The sequence below is a fragment of the Podarcis vaucheri genome (genome assembly GCF_965113315.1).
Source record: "Podarcis vaucheri genome assembly, chromosome: 6".
Classification (NCBI taxonomy): domain Eukaryota; kingdom Metazoa; phylum Chordata; class Lepidosauria; order Squamata; family Lacertidae; genus Podarcis; species Podarcis vaucheri.
Genome location: NC_138764.1, coordinates 9,156,885 through 9,176,454, shown reverse-complemented (window position 1 = coordinate 9,176,454; position 19,570 = coordinate 9,156,885). Strand labels below are relative to the sequence as shown.

General features: G+C 46.6%; 1 protein-coding gene across 2 annotated transcripts in view; it reads left to right on the top strand.

Annotated features, from left to right (window-relative positions):
- ASTN1 (astrotactin 1) overlaps positions 1–19,570 on the top strand; it is a 219,908-nt gene that overhangs the window by 98,888 nt on the left and 101,450 nt on the right. For both annotated transcript variants that reach the window (XM_082229018.1, XM_082229017.1), the window contains exons 5-7: positions 2,457–2,564; positions 15,191–15,340; positions 17,611–17,778. In XM_082229018.1, coding sequence (XP_082085144.1) covers positions 2,457–2,564; positions 15,191–15,340; positions 17,611–17,778 — 426 coding nt within the window. The remainder of the gene's footprint in view (positions 1–2,456; positions 2,565–15,190; positions 15,341–17,610; positions 17,779–19,570) is intronic.

Sequence of the window (19,570 nt, the reverse complement as noted above, 5' to 3'; positions counted from 1 at the left end):
CTGTCGCCCACAGGGCTGCTTTTAGTGTGGTAGTGCCACATGGTTCAAACACTTGCAGAAAGCAGGAATTATGGTGACCAATATCATGAGAGTTCTTTTCAGGATAAACTAAAAGGAATGCTTTGATATTATTTCTTTTCACTTTGAAGCATTTATGTTATGGATTGCTTTTTCTCCACAAACCGGCTTCCAGGTAACTGTTTTTAAAATTTTCAATCAAGTTGGGGGGGGGACCCCACACACCAAAAAAACTAATGTCACATGGAACTCCGAGGTCGGGATAGGTTGGCAGGGACTGACTAAATATGTAGAGGCATAAAAAAGGGGGGGAAACACCCATTACTTTTAGCCTTGTCTTCATTGACTGGGACCCTGGGATAGATATGGACGTTGGCCACACAAGAATGCCTGAAAGACACAGACCCAGTCTCTCCATCCCCCCCTCTCTCCTCTACTCCTTCTAATGATGGCCATTTCACTAGTTAATAATAGCACTGACAGTGCTGTGCCAACTTATTAGATTCTGCCCCTAATTATGGTAGGCAAATAGAAAGAGCTTGTCATAATATCTGGGATGTATCTACATCTCTGCCTCTTCTTCTTTTAAGCACATCTCATTACTAGCTGTTATTGAATCATCTCTCTCAAGAAGTGCTTCCTCCCGCCCGCCCCATGTGGAGACAGGATCAGGTCTCTACATATTCCTTTACATCAGGGGTAGGGAACCTTTCCCAGCTTTAGGGCCATAAGTTGTTGTTGGTGTTGTTGCTGCTGCTGCTATTATTCATATTGAAGTGAGTCAAAGAAAGCAGTGCAATAAAAAAAAATAGAAGAACAAATAGCAATTAAAAAGGCAGCATAGTATATCTGGAAGAGACTTAAATCAGGTAAGCAGAGGACCACAGCTCTTCATGGGGAACTTTCCAAGGGCTTGTTACAGAGAGCACCGTTCTCTGTATGTGTATGCAGTGGCGTAGTGTGGGTTGTCAGCACCCGGGGCAAGGCAAGTAATTTGCGCCCCCTAACCTGTGGATTTGCGCCCCCTAACCCTAACCCCCAGATGTTGTGCCCGGTGCGGCCGGCCCCCCCTGCACCCCCCACGCCACTGTGTGTATGTGTATGTGTGTGTGAGAGAGATAGAAATAAATTACCCCTTTCCCCTTCCATCTAGTCATTTTCCAGCTGGGAACCATTGTTCCCAAGCTACTTTTCACCAGCAGAGAATAATAGAATTCTGGAAGGGATCCCCGAGGGTCATCTAGTCCAACCCCCTGCAATGGAGGGATCCTGCCCACAGCTAAGAAAAGAGGTAGAGTGGAGTTGTGGCACTTAAGGCGCAGGGACCAAATATATCCCTCCAGGACTTTCTGTCTGGCCTCCTAAGGTTCCCTCCCCAACATCACCAGCCCTGCTCTACCCCGTTCTGAAGCGCTTTCCCCTGTTGGGATGTGTTGTGCGCTTATGCCCCTTGCTTGCTTGGAGGCCATAGAATTGTAGAGTTGGAAGGAACTGCTAGGGTCATCTCGTCCATTGCTGGAAATGGAACTGCATGGGTAGAAACGTCTGATTTTTGTGTTGCTGGGGTGTAGCCCATTGTGCGAAGGCCATTGTTCTGACCACTTTTGCCTTGGGACTCTGCCTACTTCTGACATGAGGCAACCCCTACAAGGTTCCTCACAAAGAACTGGGCTGAAAAAGGTCCCCTAACCCTATACAGGGACGCGGGTGGCGCTGTGTGTTAAACCACAGAGCCTAGGACTTGCCAATCAGAAGGTCGGTGGTTTGAATCCCCGCGATGCGGTGAGCTCCTGTTGCTCGGTTCCTGCTCCTGCCAACCTAGCAGTTCAAAAGCACGTCAAAGTGCAAGTAGATAAATAGGTACCACTCCGGCGGGAAGGTAAACGGCGTTTCCATGCGATGTTCTGGTTAGCCCGAAGCGGCTTAGTCATGCTGGCCACATGACCCGGAAGCTGTATGGCGGCTCCCTCAGCCAGTAAGGCGAGATGAGCGCACAACCCCAGAGTTGTCCACGACTGGACTTAATGGTCAGGGGTCCCTTTACCTTTACCTTTTTAACACTATATAGAAAGTCTGTGAGGATTCTGTCCCCTTTTTCTTCACACACACACACACGAGAGAGAGAGAGAGAGAGAGAGAGAGAGAGAGAGAGAGAGATATTGAGGCACCTATCCTCCCAGTGTTATGATTTGCAGCCTTGCTTTAAAAACAACAACAACACACACCAAATGGGCACTGTGTCATGGACCCCATGAAAGAATCCTCTTAAGCAGAATTCAGTGAAGTGCAGTCTTTAATTTCCGCAGGAGCCTTTGCAGCCTATGATGAGAAAAGGAAGAAGTCTGTACTGTGATGTTGTATGGTCTGGGCAATGGGGCACAAGAGGGCTCTTCTGGCTACAGTGAGCAGCTGTTTTCCTTTCTCTCTTTTCCTTGTAGCTGGCTCTGCATTTCTGAACCCTGAAGGGGATTCTGGGACAGAGGCAGACAACGATCCCCAGCTCACCTTCTACACAGATCCATCACGGAGCAGGCGGCGGAGTCGGGGTATGTGGCAGCATCTGGAGGGGGGAGAGGGCAAGCACAGTGGGCAAGGGGTAGAAGGGCATGTCAAACTGGAGACCCTTCAAGTCTAAGCTGCCCTAGCTGTGTGCCAGATCACATGCCTGATGTTGGTGAGCGCTAAGGATAGCGGGAGAATTCCATCTGAATGGCCAGTTCCTTAATGCTAGAGTTTCTCCAGCACATTCAGCATATAGGCTATGTTAGCTTTGGTTCATTTGCTAAGGGGGCGGGAGGCCTAAGCGAGCAGTCGTTTGTACCAAGCATTCAGCATTAAGGCTTCACTGCAGTGGAATGGATTCTCCTGCCTGCTGTTCCATTTCCTCACTTTGCCTCCCGTCTGCGAAAACAGGAGATGGCAAACCTGTAACCCTCCCAGATATAGTTGGGCTCCAACTCCCACCAGTCCTTGCCAGTGTTGCCAGTGCTCAAGGATAGTGGGAGTTTTCAGGGGGTAGGCACTTGGGAGTGTGTGTGTGGGGGGGGGACACTCAGACACAGACCTGAAAACACATTTCTGTGCCCTAGGATGTGTCCTAGATTTCTCTGGAGAGCCAGTGTGGCGGTAGCCTCGTAATCTGGTGAACCGGGTTCGCGTCTCCGCTCCTCCACATGCAGCTGCTGGGTGACCTTGGGCCAGTCACACTTCTCTGAAGTCTCTCAGCCCCACTCACCTCACAGAGTGTTTGTTGTGGGGGAGGAAGGGAAAGGAGAACGTTAGCCGCTTTGAGACTCCTTTGGGTAGTGATAAAGCGGGATATCCAATCCAAACTCTTCTTCTTCTCTCGCCACCATTATGCTGTGTAGGGCTATTTTTGGTCACAATGGGATCCCACATCACTTTTGCAAAGCCTTTTTGCCATTGGAAGGAATGATTCACTGCTTTGCAACCTGTGTGCACTGCACTTTGCAGAAATTGTGCCCCTTATCCCAAAGGACCCCCTCCCCTAATTTCCGACACTTTTCTCTTATCCCTCCCTCAACATACCTTGGAGACTATAATGGAGGTGCATTTATCAGGCTTTTTTTAAAAAACAACAACAACAACAACAGGGGGCTTCTGCAAGATTTCACTCATACAAGACTTCTGTGTTAAATGTTTTAAAAGACTGGTTTACGTACTGTACAGCCTTAGAAACATATTTATCTACTGTAACAAAGAGAGACTACCATCACAAAGTCATACTGTCAGATGGCTTCTAGTCTTAAGTTTTCAGGATTTTTCTTTTTCAAAATCGTATCTTCAATTTGCACCCTTCCCCATTCTTCTCATGCCAAACTCAAGGAAATCGACCCCTCCATGTTTTTTGCTTGACTAGCTCCACACCCACAATGGCTGCTTTGCAAAAACCAAGTCTGCAAGCAAGCTGTTCTTTTTGGCATTTGTGTGGGTTTGTTTGGGGCTGCGAGTTTTCTTCTTCTTTCTCTCTCCTCCCTCTGCCCCCTTCCCCACTCCTCAAAACACAGATTTATTCTTTTAAAAAAGCAAGCAAGCAAACAAACAAACAAAAGCTATCCAGGAGAGTAAAATGCAACAAAGAAAGAAAAAGTAAAGGCACTGCTGCCTGCCAGATTTGCCAAGTTTCTATAGATGGATCTTTCCAGCTGGCAACATTTGCTCTTCTTCACTTCCAGCACGATTAGAGAGAGAAGGGTCCTTGTGAAAGTATTTCCTGTCCTCCTGCGCAAAGGAGGGGCAAGACAACAAAAGCAGCAGAGCACAGCAGACATTCTGTCAGGGACAGCCCACCGGTGTGGATGGCAAATCATGGAATACCAATGAATATCCACGAGGGGCGGAAGCAGGAATGTGTGACAGCTAGCATTCTAGTCTCACACACAGGTGGTAGAACGCCCCATTTCTGGCATTGAGCCTTGTGTCTGCTCTCCTCTTGTCCCTCTGAATTTATTCCCCCTGAATTTTATGCTCCTCCCAACCCCATTCATATTTCCTTGGGAGTAAAGTAACGGTAGAGGACCCCTGGACAGTTAAGTCCAGTCAAACTTGACTATGGGGTGTGGCTCACATAGAAACGCCATTTACCTTCCTGCCACAGCGGTACCTATTTATCTACTCCCGCTGGTGTGCTTTCGAACTGCTAGGTTGGCAGGAGCTGAGACAGAGCAACAGGAGCTCATCCTGTTGTGAGGATTTGAACTGCTGACCTTCTGATCAGCAAGCCCAAGAGGCTCAGCGGTTTAGACCACAGCGCCGCTGCTCCCTTTCCTTGGAAGTAGGGCCTACTGAGTGGGACTTATTCCCAAGTGAAGAACTTTATGTTCACCTTCCCTCTGCTTCTAGGTTTTTCTCTTCATACCTCCTTCCCCTCATAATTTTTCTCACTGGTTGCACACTTCTTTCCTTCTGTTACCTTTTAACTTTGCGTTTCTCGTGCCTCACCCGCTTCCTTCTTCCCTCTGTGCATTGCTTCTTGGAAGCAAGTCCTGAGGAGTCCGGTGGGACTTGCTCTGAAGTAACTGTGCACTGCATTCCATCTTTCTTGTCTTACAACCTTTTCTCCCCTCTTTGGGGTGTGCTCCTTACAGGTGGAGACTACTGCTCAGGAATGCTCAAGCGATTAGATATTTGTGAATTCCGATACTATCACCTGATACACCCAGAGGCATAGGAAGGGTGTGTGGGGGGGTTGCAGCCCACTCCTGGTGTCATCCTTGAGGAGATAACAAAATGGCACACTGCAGGGGGTGGCACTTAACCGTGGGGCCTGACCTGCAGTGCGCCTGAGCCACACGTCTCTCCTGGGAGTGACACAGTGACTTGGCGCCCCATGCTGCCCAAAATGGCAGCATGGGGATTGCGTCTGCCAGGCGGACTCCGTGGGCAGCTCACCATGGCGCCCCCCCAGCAGATCACCACAGCACCCCCCTGGACGGCCCCCCCACCGGGGAGGTTTGCCGCACCACCGCCTCTCTGGGTGCCGGAGCAGCTAGCTACACCCCTACAGGGACTTGCAGAGCCAGGCAGAGGCCCGGGCCAGGAAAATAATGTGCCCCCCTTTTTTTTACCCTGGGGATAACTGAAGTATATAAATAATTTTCACAAAAGTTATGCTGACAAATAATTTTATTTCAAGGCTTGAACAGTATCTGCATATAAAGACAAAATGGAAAGTATAGATATATAATAGTGCTTTTGGCAAGGCCCCCTTTGGAATCGGAGGCCTGCGCCAAGTGGCCCATATCCCCCCCCCCCCCGGTTTGGGCCTGCACCCCTGGATACATGTTCTTTGGATTTCAGACCTTCTCAGGATTTTTTTAATGCCATATCCATTATATCTAAAATTGTGTACAGTGGTGCCCCGCAAGACAAATGCCTCGCAAGACGGAAAACTCGCTAGACGAGTTTTCCGTTTTGGAGGTGCTTTGCAAAACAAATTTCCTATGGGCTTGCTTCGCAAGACGACAATGTCTTGCGAGTTCCTGCGGGTTTTTTCGTCCCCCCCCTTTCTCTAAGCCGCTAAGCCGCTTATCAGCTGATCCGATCAGCAGATAAACCGCTAATAGCGCTAATCCGCTAATCTGTCAATGGGCTTGCTTTGCAAGACAAAAAAACCGCTAGACGAAGAGAATCACAGAATGGATTCTTTTCGTCTTGCGAGGCACCACTGTATTTTGGGAGCTTTAGGAATAGGCCCCATTGGGGAGGAGAAGGTGGCAAAGTGGGGTGGAAGTGAAAGAAGACTATGTAGCATAAGAGGAAGCAGGCAAGGCAGCCTGGAGAGCAAGGAGCAACATTGAGCAGGAAGATTAAGGAGGCAGGGATGGTGGGAGGGAGCAGGGGAAGGAGAGGGCTGAGGGAAAGGAAGTGGTGAGAAAAAGGGAAGAAGGTAGCAACCCCCTAACTCCAGAGCAGGGGGAAGGGAGATGATGAGAGCAGAGGGAAGCTGTGCATTTAGACAGAAGTGTCCTTCAATGAGATAGAATCATAGAATTATAGGGTTGGAAGAGACAACAAGGGCCATCTAGTTAACCCCCTGCAATGCAGGAATCTTTTGCCCAATGTGGGGCTCAAACTCACAGCCCTGAAATTAAGAGCTTCATGCTCTGCCCACTGAGCTATAGAGATGTGGTACCCAAACTTTCCACTCCTTCCCAGCCAGGGGTCTCTGACAATAAGAGGATGCCTGTGTTTCTGAGGACGCTTGTGGCTTTAGGCAGGATAACCCTGCCTGTGTACTTTGGTGCAGATTTTTATTACAAATAACTGATTAGTGTGGAGACAGGACAGAGTGGACCGTGCCATGGACTGGAAATATCTCCAGCAAGGATGGAGGGATCAAATACGGTGTTGTTTTCTTTCCCTGTTGAAAAAGCAACCAGATGTGTCTCATATGATTACTAAATGGTGAGGAAATGGCACTGTAGTGGTTGGGAGTTACTCGTGCGTAATCCTGCTCCGTTTGAGCATCAGATTGCCTGGTTAAACCCTCCGGACTACGCAGCCCATGTTAGCGTGGCTGCCCTTAGTCACTCGTAGAATCTGTCTGTGGGCGTTTCTTAAAGCGTTGCCAACATAAGAGTTGTTTGACGCCCAATCGTCTCCGCCTCTCACTGCGCGGGAGTCTCCTGCTCAGGGTGGGCATGGGCAGCGGGGTGCTTGGGCTCTCCTCGCTAACCTCCAACGAAGAGTCCTGGAGCCCCTGCACCTCCCTGTCCCGTTGCTCTCCTGGATCCCTGGTGTTACACTCATTCTCTTCCCCTTCCTCCCGGCTGAGTCTCCCTCTAGCGCTTGGACCTTCCCCTGCAGAATCAGAGACCCTCTCCTTCTCCCGTGCCTCTGATGGCAGTTCCCTGACAGGCACCCTATACATGCTTAGTTGCAAAGAGTTTCCCAGTTCCTGCTAGACCATCTTGGCTCTTCCCCAACCCCTGTGACGGTTACGTGTTATCTTTTCTCCCTGCAATCTTCCTCTCCACCAAGGCTAGCAAGTGGTTAATGGGGCATTTCTTCCACCCTCGTCATTCTGCTCCCCACCCAAACTCCAGCAAGTGCTTCTGGCCTTCCCCTTCCTCGGCGGATGAGCTGATGTGGAAAGAGTTTTCTCAGCACAAAATTTTGGAAAGCATTGCCCCTGAAAAATGTAGTTGTGAAAATCAGAATGCAAAGCTTAAATCATCTGAAGCCTTCCCCACCCCCACCACTTTAAGAAGAGCTCCCAGCGGAGCCGACACAATCCATCATCTTTTCCAGACTGATAAACACATTTCTATGATAGATTTCTCTCTGCATGAGCTGTCTGGATGAGATCTCTGAAACCTAGGCTCTGTCTGTTCGGCTCGCATGTTGTGGATCCCTAAGGCAGCTAACTCTGCAGTGTCAAGGAGCCAGTTGTTACGGAGAAACCAAACCATGGAAAGGACTGGGAAGGGGAGTTGGGCATTAAATATTTAGAGAGTGCTCATCTCTTCCTTTGGACTAACATATTTTAAGGCCAGGTACTCAGTCCTGTTTCCCATGGTATTCCGCCATATTGAGGCCTCTTCAATCCAGTTGTTCGTGGACTGCCCCCAAGAAATGTCAGTAATCAGATATTTCTTCTTTTGACTTCCCACAGTATTTATGCCCCACCTTCCCAAGTGGCAGAAATAGAGCTGATGGTGCCTCTTTCTTTATCCTGTTTTGTGAAAAAGAAAGAAAGAAAAGTGAATCAGTTTGTTCTCTCTCTGCTGCCTGGTAAGGGCAAAAGGGAAAGGAGTAAATGAATTTTCCCAAAGCAAAGAAAGGGGCACCCATTTCCTCCCTCTCTCTCCACCGCTCCTCACCCCCCCCTTGCTTCTTACCAGACGGCAGCGAAGGGAACAAGCAGATCCCTTTTTCTGACCCCCCCCCAGCAATATTTCTATAGGTTGTCAAGCACAGCCAACAATTTATAGAAAAAGCTTTTGGGAGGGATTAGAAAAAGGGAATTGATCCATCATTTTTTCTCTTTCTCAACATCTGCCTTGTCAGTATCTCTCCCCCCCACCCCAATCAGTTGACAATACAGTGACATCACGTCCTTCCTTCTAATTCCACTCCGTGCTCCGGTGCTGCTGCGACCAGGGAAGCATTTTAGGGACTTGCAGGCAGCCAGAAAACATGCAGGTGGGAGAGAGAGGGGGGGCTGGCTTGGGGGGCTGGGTGGGGGAAAACTTTTGCCTTCCTTTCCTCCCTCCCGTTAAACCCCTCTCCTGCATTCTTAGCCAGCTGCTTCTCTGCACACCCCTCTCGTGCTCCTTGTCCCTTCTGTGTTTTTCCTTCCCTCCCCACTTAAAACGTGGTTACAAAGCACGGATCCACATGGATCCTCAGGATCTTTGCATTGGGTCACTCAAAATTCACCATCAGATCATATTACATGTCCATGGCTACAGCCTGCACCAAAAAAATCACGCACCCACTGTTGCCTGGGGCTGCAATGGTGCAAAAACGTGGTTACAAAGCACGGATCCACATGGATCCTCAGGATTTTTGCATTGGGTCACCCCAAATTCACCATCAGATCACATGTCTGTGGCCACAGCATGAGGCACAAAAATCATACATCCACTGTTTCTTCAGAATCCCCCCCCCCTGTTTTCCTCCTCTAAAAACGATCTGTGTGTTATGGTCAGGTGCATGTTATAGAGCGAAAAATACGTTACTTTCCACTTCTTTACATTACCAACACTTATTTTCACTTGTTTTATACATTTTTGCCAATTTAACCGGTGTTAAATACCATATAGTTCTCTTTAAGTAAGGTACAAGCCGCAATTTTTATATCATTCTTCCATGGTCTTTAAAAAACACTTGTAATGCGATAAACAATGTTTAAATTTGGAGGTAATTAGAGATAAAGATTTTATTGACATGCATGAATGTAGATAATGCAAAGGTACCAAGGGAAGGAGTAGAGGGAAGTCCCATAATGTGGATTTAATATTGATTCTGTATGCAGCTGTTATAAATGTTTTATTTTATGGTGGTTTTCAATGCAATGATTTTGGGGGTTTTTTGGTGGAAATTAATAAAAATATTTTACTCTCAAAAAATGTTAATGTACACTCCATGAAATAACAATAGACTGGGTGAATCTGACCAGAACTGTTGTTCTGAGCCATGAGTGATGGGAGCAGTTTACACTGCCTCTTCCTGGCCTTCCCCAGTATCAACCATCTTCCAAGCTTTAGGATCAGTTGGGGAGGCCATGTTGGTGGTTGTCCCAAATGGTGGTGACCTATGCCATTGGCTTCTCAGAAGCAGTCACTCATTTGTGGAATGCCCTTCCTTGAGAGTGTGGTGCGTCAATCTCCCTCACTATTAACATTTAGAAGAAATTCAAAGACGTTCCTGTTTACCCAGGCATTGGCTGGCTGAAAGTTGTGTCCCTGGCAACCCTGAAATTGTTAGTTTGAGAGCAAATAATTGCTTTTTAGAAAGTTGCTTTAAACTGTTAGAACTTTTAATTACATAAGTATTGATGTGTTTGCTTCCCTGGGCTCCTTGGGAGAAGGTGCAGTGTATATATCCAGTAAATAACAATAATACAAGTTTTCTACATTTTGGTTAGGCGGAGAATTCACAGCAAGCTTCTTGTGAATCAAGATCGCTAGTACTTACCGTATTTTTCACTCTATAACACGCACCCGACCATAACACGTACGTAGTTTTTAGAGGAGGAAAATCTGTAGGCATGCCACCCGTAGGCATTCCCTCCATAACACGCACAGACATTTCCTCTTACCTTCTAGGAGGAAAAAAGTGAGTGTTATGGTGCAAAAAATACGGTAGTTACTCTACTGTAATTATCAGTTTCGACCAGCATTTTATCATTCCTATAATTTGCAGATAAGGAGTTAAGCCTAAAGGAGTCTGGCTTGTCTAAGGCTACCCAGTATGCTCATGGCAGAAGAGATGCTCCAAAATGTGATTTTGCAATGCACATTCTCATTATTTCTGTACCTCACAATTACCTATAGCAGCTTTAGCAAGTTAGACAGCTCATGTGTGATATTTTAGTGTTTTTTGGTTTCTGTGGAAGCCGCCCAGAGTGGCTGGGGAAACCCAGCCAGATGGGCGGGGTACAAATAATAAATTATTATTATTATTATTATTATCATCCCCCAGCCCCCTTTTAAAGGAACAAGATTTGTGTGTTTGGTACACATACCTTGTAGATACGCTCCTGTAATTGTTTATGCAAATGAGCTCTAAATGTTTTGGCCAGAGGTATAAGTGCTTTTGAGGATTAAAGCTGCCTTTGTCAAATGGGGTCCCTGCTGTTCTTTGTAGTGACCGGCTTCCTATAGACAAAGAAACATTAACATACATGTTATTAGATGCCTTTAAGAAAGAAAATTATGTAGCAGATCATAAACAATGACTTTTTGCTGTCAAAGTAGCTTTAATTCAAAGCTACTTTTTCTTGCAATGGCTTCCCTGCTGATCTTCTACCGACATTGCTGAAAGCAGGAATATACATTTTTGTGAGCAAGGCAACAGCTGATTGGGTTAATTTGGCCCAGAAGGTTCCCAGCCCTTGTTGGGTGGCAGTTAGCTGTTGTCCATCTGGATGCCAAGCTGCCCTTTCAGAACTGGATCCATTTTGGGGAAGATGTGATGGCGCATGGCGCAACATGCGCAGCTTGTTGGGTTGGAAAGCCTTGCCTAGGCAGAAAGCCAACATCTGTGTTCTCAGTTCCCAACAAGTGGTTATCTTGAGAGCTGCAAAACCAGACCCTGGAAAATACCAGGGCAGTTTGAATCTATCTCTGAAACTGCTGCCAATTTGCCACTAACATTGGCCCCCGGCTAATACTTCAGCTGTCCAGAAAACGTGGCATCATCATAAATGGCCCCAAAATCATATTATCGTATCTGCTGATGTAACCATTAGTGTGATACCTCAACCGGCCATGCACTAAATTTGATTGGCCTCATCTGAGTACTAATGACAGAGCCAATGAAGTATAGAGGCTAAGTTTTGAGTTTGTATGTGGAGGATTCCAGTTCAGGCATCCATCGGCTATTAGGCTTGCTGTGGGAGTGGGAGTGGGGAGCAGGGCAGCCACTGTTGTTATAATCACATTCAGTTGTTCTTTCTAGTGTTTGACATGTACTCGATGCATTAGAATAAACCCAAATTCAGAAATGTTCTCCCGTGTGCTTATAATGCAGTGAGACACCAACAAAAAGGAGCAGGAGGGGGAAGGAAATAGGGGGGGGGATAGAAAGAGACAAAGCAAAGAGGAATATGAAAACGGAACAAAACCAGTACTAACCAAGTAAGATTATGATAACCAGGGAAAAGAGAAAGTTTAAAGAAGAAAGGTAGACGTTTAAACATTAGGGAAATAAGAGTATTTTCTTACAGCTCTGCTGCAGCCAAGGAGACAGCGAGAGCACAGCAAGCTAAAACTGGAAGAACAAAAGTTTTGTGAATACTGTGAAATCCAAGTACAGGTGGCACAGAATCCATGCAGACAATTATAAACTGTGCAAGCTTTTCTTTCATAATTGTATGATGTGATAACAGAAGACAGCGAGCAAATAATAAAGAGGAGCAACATGATTTTGAACAAGAATAAAGCCAGCCACCTAGAAAGAGCAATTAACCATTTGCAAGCAGAACTGAGACGGGAGGTGCAAGAAGGTAGCCTGGGAGATTGATCAGCAATGTTCCTCAAGCCAGTAGATGTGAACCAGCAGAGCCAAAGGCACACAGAACTTGTGTCTCCAGGAGGGATATTCTACAGACCCCATGGCATGATGGTGTGCTAGGCAGGCACTTGATACCTTAGACAGCATCACTGCAGTGCCGGTGCTTGCACTGAGGAGTAGAGTCTCGGTGTTGGCAGTGGCAGAAACATCTGGGGGCGAGGCAAGGGTAGTAGTAAAGAGAGGAATGAGAGAAGCAAGAACTGCATCTAGCTCTCAGCTTAGCTTACAGATAGAGCCAGAGTGGTAGAGGCAGTCGGCTAATTTAATTTATTTATTTCCAAAGTTATCTTTTTTTACTCATTTGCTTGGAAACTAAACAATTCCAACTTTTTTTAAAAAAAAATAAAACAGCTATTTTCAGTTTTTGCTATAAAAGTGAGCCTTCAAACAGGGACTAAACTCACAGATAGTCTACACTGTTCATATCTCACAAGGCCTTGGGCAGGGCATCGAAAGCTGATAAACATGAGTGCTTGTCTGAAGCTTCAGGTTTTATTGTGCCAACCCTTCCCGCCTATCGAAATGTTTCCTCTGCCCTGCTGGGACATCATACCGGCTGTCAGAGATAGTGGATGGCAGGATGCCTTGATGCCCAGGGGAGTTGGAGAGAGGCTGCCACTCAAGAGTGCGTCTCTGAGACAGTGATAGATCCACTTTGCAGGGAGCACACAGGCTTGGTGGAGCACTCTGTGGCGTGCCATTAATTACCCCAGAGACCCTGATGTCTCCATCCTTGATGTTCATCAATACAGTTTAGGGTACTCTTACCTGACACTACTTTTGGAAATTACCCATCTCCTTTCCTAGAGCATCACATATGAGGCAAATGGTGAGGCAAAGGTTGTGCATTAGATACTGTTTTCCCATCAAGATCTACAGGGCACACCCAAATCCTTGGGACCTCATTGACCACATCCTTCTCCCTTCACTCTGCATTTCATCTAAGGGTCTGTGCACCTCTTTCTTTCTTTCTTTCTTTCTTTCTTTCTTTCTCTCTCTCTCTCTCTCTCTCTCTCTCTCTCTCTCCGCAGTCCCTTGCCTTGCTAACTTTCCACCATCCACTGGTTATTTCATCACAGACAGTAGAAAACTGGGCTACTTGTGGTCCACAGGATGAATGGGTGGTTTTACCTGAAACCCAGGAGAGGGGCGAACACACACCTTGCCTTTTCCTGTAAGACCTATTGCAGTTGTTAAGAGTCGTCAACAGGCTCATTTCAGCTATCTGCCAATCTCCCATTCCCACCACCCTTCTGAGTAATACCCCTCCCCACCTTCTCACTATATAGAAGGATCTGGTAACTTCTGTTTCAGTGTATCTGAAGAAGTGTGCATGCACACGAAAGCTCATACCAAGAACTAACTTAGTTGGTCTTTAAGGTGCTACTGGAAGGAATTTTTTTACTTTGACAACACAAGTCAGCTTGAGAATGATAGTCAATGGTGTTCATTATCTGGACAGACACATATAATAGGCTCCACTCTATGATCACAGGCCTTTGAGTGTTATCGGAGTGACATGGGATGAACCTCAGGTACAACAGCTCACTTGGTCATGCTGTCACATTTAAAGAAGACCAAAGCCAGGCGGCATTTGGGGTTTGAGGAAACCATTGGTATTGCACTTCTGTTGGAAGCCAGCAGGTCGATGACCAAGGAGGAATCCTCAGTAGCTCCCTACCTAACACACCCTGAGTGGGAAGAGGACAAGGAAGCAGGTGACTGACTCATCTCCCTGTCCTCTAGATTGAGGCAGACACAACTAGGTTGGCCATGCTGCTCTCTCAATCCAGACTCCGAAATAAGCCAGCCACAGAATGCAGTCAGCAGTCAGCTCTCTGGGCTTTCCTGCTCAGCGACTCTGCTTAACAGATGGATATATATTATTCAGTAACAATTTCCACATCTCCTCTAAAGCCTAATGTCTAGAGGATTAGGGGCCCAGACTGATAAAGTGTGCTGTAAATTGAGACCAGCGCCCTCAACTTGCCATGGGGTGGGGCTGTGTACCTATATATTCTTCATCTGACCTTTCCATGATTCACATTCGTGTGGCAATGTGCTTTCTGTTCAGTTCTGTTCCAGTGTCAAGGAGCTGTCGAGTGAACCCAGCTCATCCACAGGGCTGGCACAGACGCGGAAGGCACAAAACACAGTTAGTTCTTTATTAGCAGGGAATAACAACACAACAGAGTCCTCTGGTTCGCCTTAATCCAGACGTTGCTGAAAATGACCACTAGGTCCGCCCTTCCCCCTCTGAGCCTTTCACTCTGGATCCCTCCCAAGCAGATGAAGGCTGCATTGAGAGGGCAAGCTCTGCGCCTGTCTGGCTCAGCAACATGCAGGGGTCTCCTTGAGTGGGGTGTCAGAGGGGTAGGAGAGTTAGCAGGACTGGGAGTTGCAAGGGCAGCTTCTGTCTCCTCTCTGTTTGTGTCTGTACAGTGTGAGCACAGTGTCTCTCGGCCTCTAACCCTGTCCTGGGAGGCCCATCTTTTCCTGGCCACCCTTGATTGCTCAACCCCCCTGCTTCTCGTACCTGCCAGCTCATCCCTTTCCCAGACAGCTGCTCAGTGTCCCACCGCCATGATCCCGGGTCTAAGCCATCATCTTCTGTGTCCTCCTCGAGGGGCTCTTGGGTGGGTGGCTTCCACCACTCTTCCTCATCTGTCCCTGACATCCAGTTCAGATCAGAGGCTGTGCAAGTTCTCTCTCTAACCTTGTCTAGTTAAACAAAGAAAGAAAGAAATGTTAATTACATGCAGCTGCATTTGCCATGATGGCCAGGCTCGTCTTCTGTTTTTAACTGGTAGCTCTGAGTGTTGTGGCCCATTCCTAAAGGTGGGTGGTCTCTGGGTCTATACTGTCACAATGGCTTTATTTTCATCTCTCCTTTCCTTTGCCATTTTAGTAGGTTCACCAAGGAGTCCTGTTAGCAAGACTACCCTGACACTCATCAGCATCACCAGTTGTGTCATTGGCCTGGTCTGTGCCTCCCACGTCAACTGCCCGCTTGTGGTCAAGATAACATTGCATGTTCCAGAGCACCTCATCGCTGATGGTGAGCAACACTCTGTCACCCTGTTTCACTTCCTTCTGGATAAGTAAAAGGACCCCTGGATGGTTAAGTCCTGTCAAAGGCAACTATGGGATGTGTGCTCATCTCGCTTTCAGGCTGAGGGAACCTGCGTTTGTCCACAGTCATGACTAAACTGCATCTTGCGCAATGGAAACCATGACGGAAACCAGAGCGCACAGAAACGCCATTTACCTTCACGATGCAGCAAGACCTATTTATCTACTCATTCTGGTATGCTATTGAACTGCTAGGTTGGCAGGAGCTGCCTCAGAGCAACAGGCGCTCACCCCCTTGTGCAGTGATACTTACGATAAGTTTCGTACACTGGGTATGCATGCGCCTTGATGATATCCCATTGACTAAGTTGGCCTACTTGAAACCTGGTATTTCTGTGTCTGTCAGCTAGGGAAGGGAGGCAGCATGCAGAAACCATTGACACTCCACCCTGAGCATTTAACTACTGTGTGCAGAAGCCCAATAACGTCTGCTGCAAAATCTATTGGCTATCTATGCCCTCCCAACAGGGCCAGGTTAATCATTACAGTATACTAGTATACCACCATAGTGCCAGAGCCAGACTGGGATATTCCAGTGTGATAATTACAAATAATAAAGATTCAGACATGATGTTTGCACAGGAACATATGTGGCCAAGGTCCTGTTGAGACTTTCAGGCTGTGAATGGAGACCACTAGTGGGCAGGAGGGACCAGCCTGACAACCCCTGTTCTTAGATGATAAACTCTGCATCTCAGCACCACCAGCATCTGCAGCCTTATAGTGCTGACTTTACACATTGTTGTAAGGATTACAGGGTGATTTCAGAGTGAAACATAAGTGAAACTTTGAATGCTTCAAACAGCTGTTTTAAATGCTGGATATTTGAATGTGGGAGCTGAGCACTGCAGAGAATTTGCCTCTGTTGCCCTCTGTGTTTAGCTCCTTTTATTTTCCCCACAGCCCTCGTTGTGGGCCAGGATTTGAAAAATAAAATAAAATGATAGCTTTTTCAGTATAAGCAGGAGGACAGGAACAGCAAATTGTAACACCCAGATTGCTTTTGTGCTGAGAAAATATGGCTTGTTGGTCATAGACCCCCATATTTTAAATGCTGGTTCCAACTTCCCAGCTTGTAGGAACAAATGTTCTCCCCTGAAAATACTGAACTGGGTGCTTGCACCTTTGCCAAGCCTAGGCCCCCTCACCTTCTGCTGACAGATGGCTAGAGTGGAAAAAAAGGCATTGCAACACATGCCACGCATAAGTAAGCTTATAAATGAACAGCCGAAAAGGGTTTTAGCTCAGGAACCCAGCACCCAACGCGACAATAGTGGCTGATTCAGTAACAGAGGTGTCTGGGCCATACTGTGGTGGGTGTATCTCATGGGACTGAAGGTTCATCCGATGCAAAAGAAACCAGTCCTGTCCCATATGACACTGGATTTTCGGTAGAATATTAGGTTAGAACCCTTTCCCCAGGCTAGCTCCTTTTCAATGTGATGCTGGGAGTTCTTGCTGATGGAAACACCTCCAGTCATGCCAGCCCTGCCTGCAGTCTGAAGTGGAATGGTCTGCAGACAAAAGGAGCGGGACCAATGTGGGAGAGGGCAGGTTTCAAAGAGCAGTGATCTGGCTGGCTGCCGGCAGCCCAGAGAAGCACAACAGGCAGGTAGCAACCGGTAGAGTGATCGGATTTATACAAGCTGGCTTGTGAGAAGAAAATTGTCAGTGGGAGAGTTGGGACTGAATGGGTTTTGGCTTGAGGATCCCAGTTCGCTCCTGTGATTATTCCCATGGTAACTAACTTCCTTCTATGCTTTCGTGTTTGACGGAGTTGCCTCCCCTTATTCTAGTTCCTCCAGGTCTTCTTTGCATTTATCTCAGTTGGCCAGGTCAAAAGCTACACCTGCTGAAATCCCCTGCCTTCTTTGTCTCTTGGCCACCCAAAGGTGTCCAAGAATCATTCTTGGGTTTGAACCTATGTTGCCTGGAACATTCATTCATGCTATTAATCTCTTTTGCTTTCTCTTTGGCATTAATCCTCATTAGGGATTTACCTGGGTTGCAAGAGAAAGAGAGACTCTCAGCAGATTTAAACCTCACATATGAAAACGCCCCTCTCAAAATCATTTATTTGTTGCATTCGTTTATTTATTGCATTACTTGTTTAATGAGTCAACATCTGCCTAATAATAATAATAATAATTAATCTTAATAACACCCATTTTTTCCCAATTCCTGTGCACTTTCTAGGAAGCCGTTTTATCTTGCTAGAAGGCAGCCAGTTGGATGCCAGTGACTGGCTAAATCCTGCCCAGGTGATTCTTTTCTCCCAGCAAAACTCCAGTGGCCCCTGGGCATTGGACCTCTGCGCTCGACGGCTTCTGGACCCCTGTGAACATGAGTGTGACCCTGAAACTGGTAGGTGGGTGCTGTGAGAAGATGGGCATGTGTCTGTATGCACCTGTATCTCTCTCCCTGTATTTCTATATCTGGGGGATGGAGGGAGCTTGTCTACAAGTAGCAGAGAGAACTGGGAGAGCTTTGCCAAGTCCCACAGGCTGCCAAACAAACATTGGCTGTAAAGTCCTTTCAACAAGGCTGCTTCTCCCTCGATTCCGCCTACATAGTGACAACAAAACTCAAAGAGACATACAAAGCTGCCTTCTACTGAATCTGACCGTTTGTCCATCCAGCCTAATACTGTTGACTTTGCTTGGCTACAGCTCTTTAAAATCCTCAGGCCAAAGTCTTTTACAGCACCTTTTGCCAGAGATACTTTAACTGGAAATGCTGGAGATTGGGTCTCAAACTTTATTAATATATGCAAAATGTGCTAAATTAGGAGAGAGAGAAACTTGAGATCATTAAAACAGCAACAACAAATCTCTTGAGTGTTCCAGGCTCCTCCTTGTAATTCTAAAGAGCTGAATCTGAGGCAAGTATGGATGAACCTCTCATTCTCTTATTTTTCCAATATTTAGTTTAGTTTGCCCCATTTTTTTCTTACATTTGCAATTTTTAAAAAATCTGCATGAAAATTCATATGCATTTTATGTGCATTTTACGTGTGCAATTTTGCTTAGTACAGTGGTACCTCAGGTTACATACGCTTCAGGTTACATACGCTTCAGGTTACAGACTCTGCTAACCCAGAAATATTACCTTGGGTTAAGAACTTTGCTTCAGGATGAGAACAGAAATCGTGCTCCGGTGGCACGGCAGCAGCAGGAGGCCCCATTAGCTAAAGTGGTGCTTCAGGTTAAGAACAGTTTCAGGTTAAGAACGGACCTCCGTAACGAATTAAGTACTTAACCTGAGGTACCACTGTATACATATTTTTATTAGCAAATTTTCCCTAAAGGACACATTTTTTGTATATTCTCTTCACTAATATAGGCATTTTTGCATGTGCTAATACATGCATTTCTTAATATAAGCACAATTAATTTTTTTCCCTGTATATGTGTTTGTTGTGAAAAGTTTTGATATCTTTCTTAATGGATAGCAGCATACAACTATGTTCATTCATAAATAAAATAAGCCGCCACCCTACATGGCTGGAGAGTTATATTGTTAAAGCCAGAGTAGTGTGCATTTTGAAGGAGAGCCGTGGGGAAAGGTGAATTTGGTACCTAAATGCTAATGAGACAAATTTCCCTCTCAGGAGAAGGGGCAGGCAGCCCTCCTTGCTCTCAAGCATCTTTTGCACTCACTCCCCATTCTTTTTCCCTTTGCAACCGTGACTCACTTGCCACTACAGAGCTGGCGTTCCATTTATTCACAGCCATCTGCCATGGCAGCTGCCAACCCTAGCAGGCCTCTGAGACAGAGAGCATCAAGCATCCTCCTAGGGGGCCTTTTCCAAATTCACAGGTTTTTGTCAGTGCTCTGAAAAAAACAACAACCCCACAATGTTTTTCTTTAAACAAAAGAGAAGAGCTTCTGTTGAGGCTTTTGTTCATTTGGCTGCAACCCGATTTGGGTGCTGTGAAGATCATGGCGGGTTGCCAAAAGGTAGCACTGGTTGTTTGAAGCAGATCCAGGCTGAGCCACAAGACCTTCCACATACACAGGCCAGTGCCTGGTTCTTTGCTCTGTTAGCCACACACCAGCTTCTCCTGCTTCATTTGTTGCACCCCCAAGACAGAAGCTGTTGGGAATGACACCACAGACCCTTTACGGACTTACCCACACTTGCCTTTTCCACCAC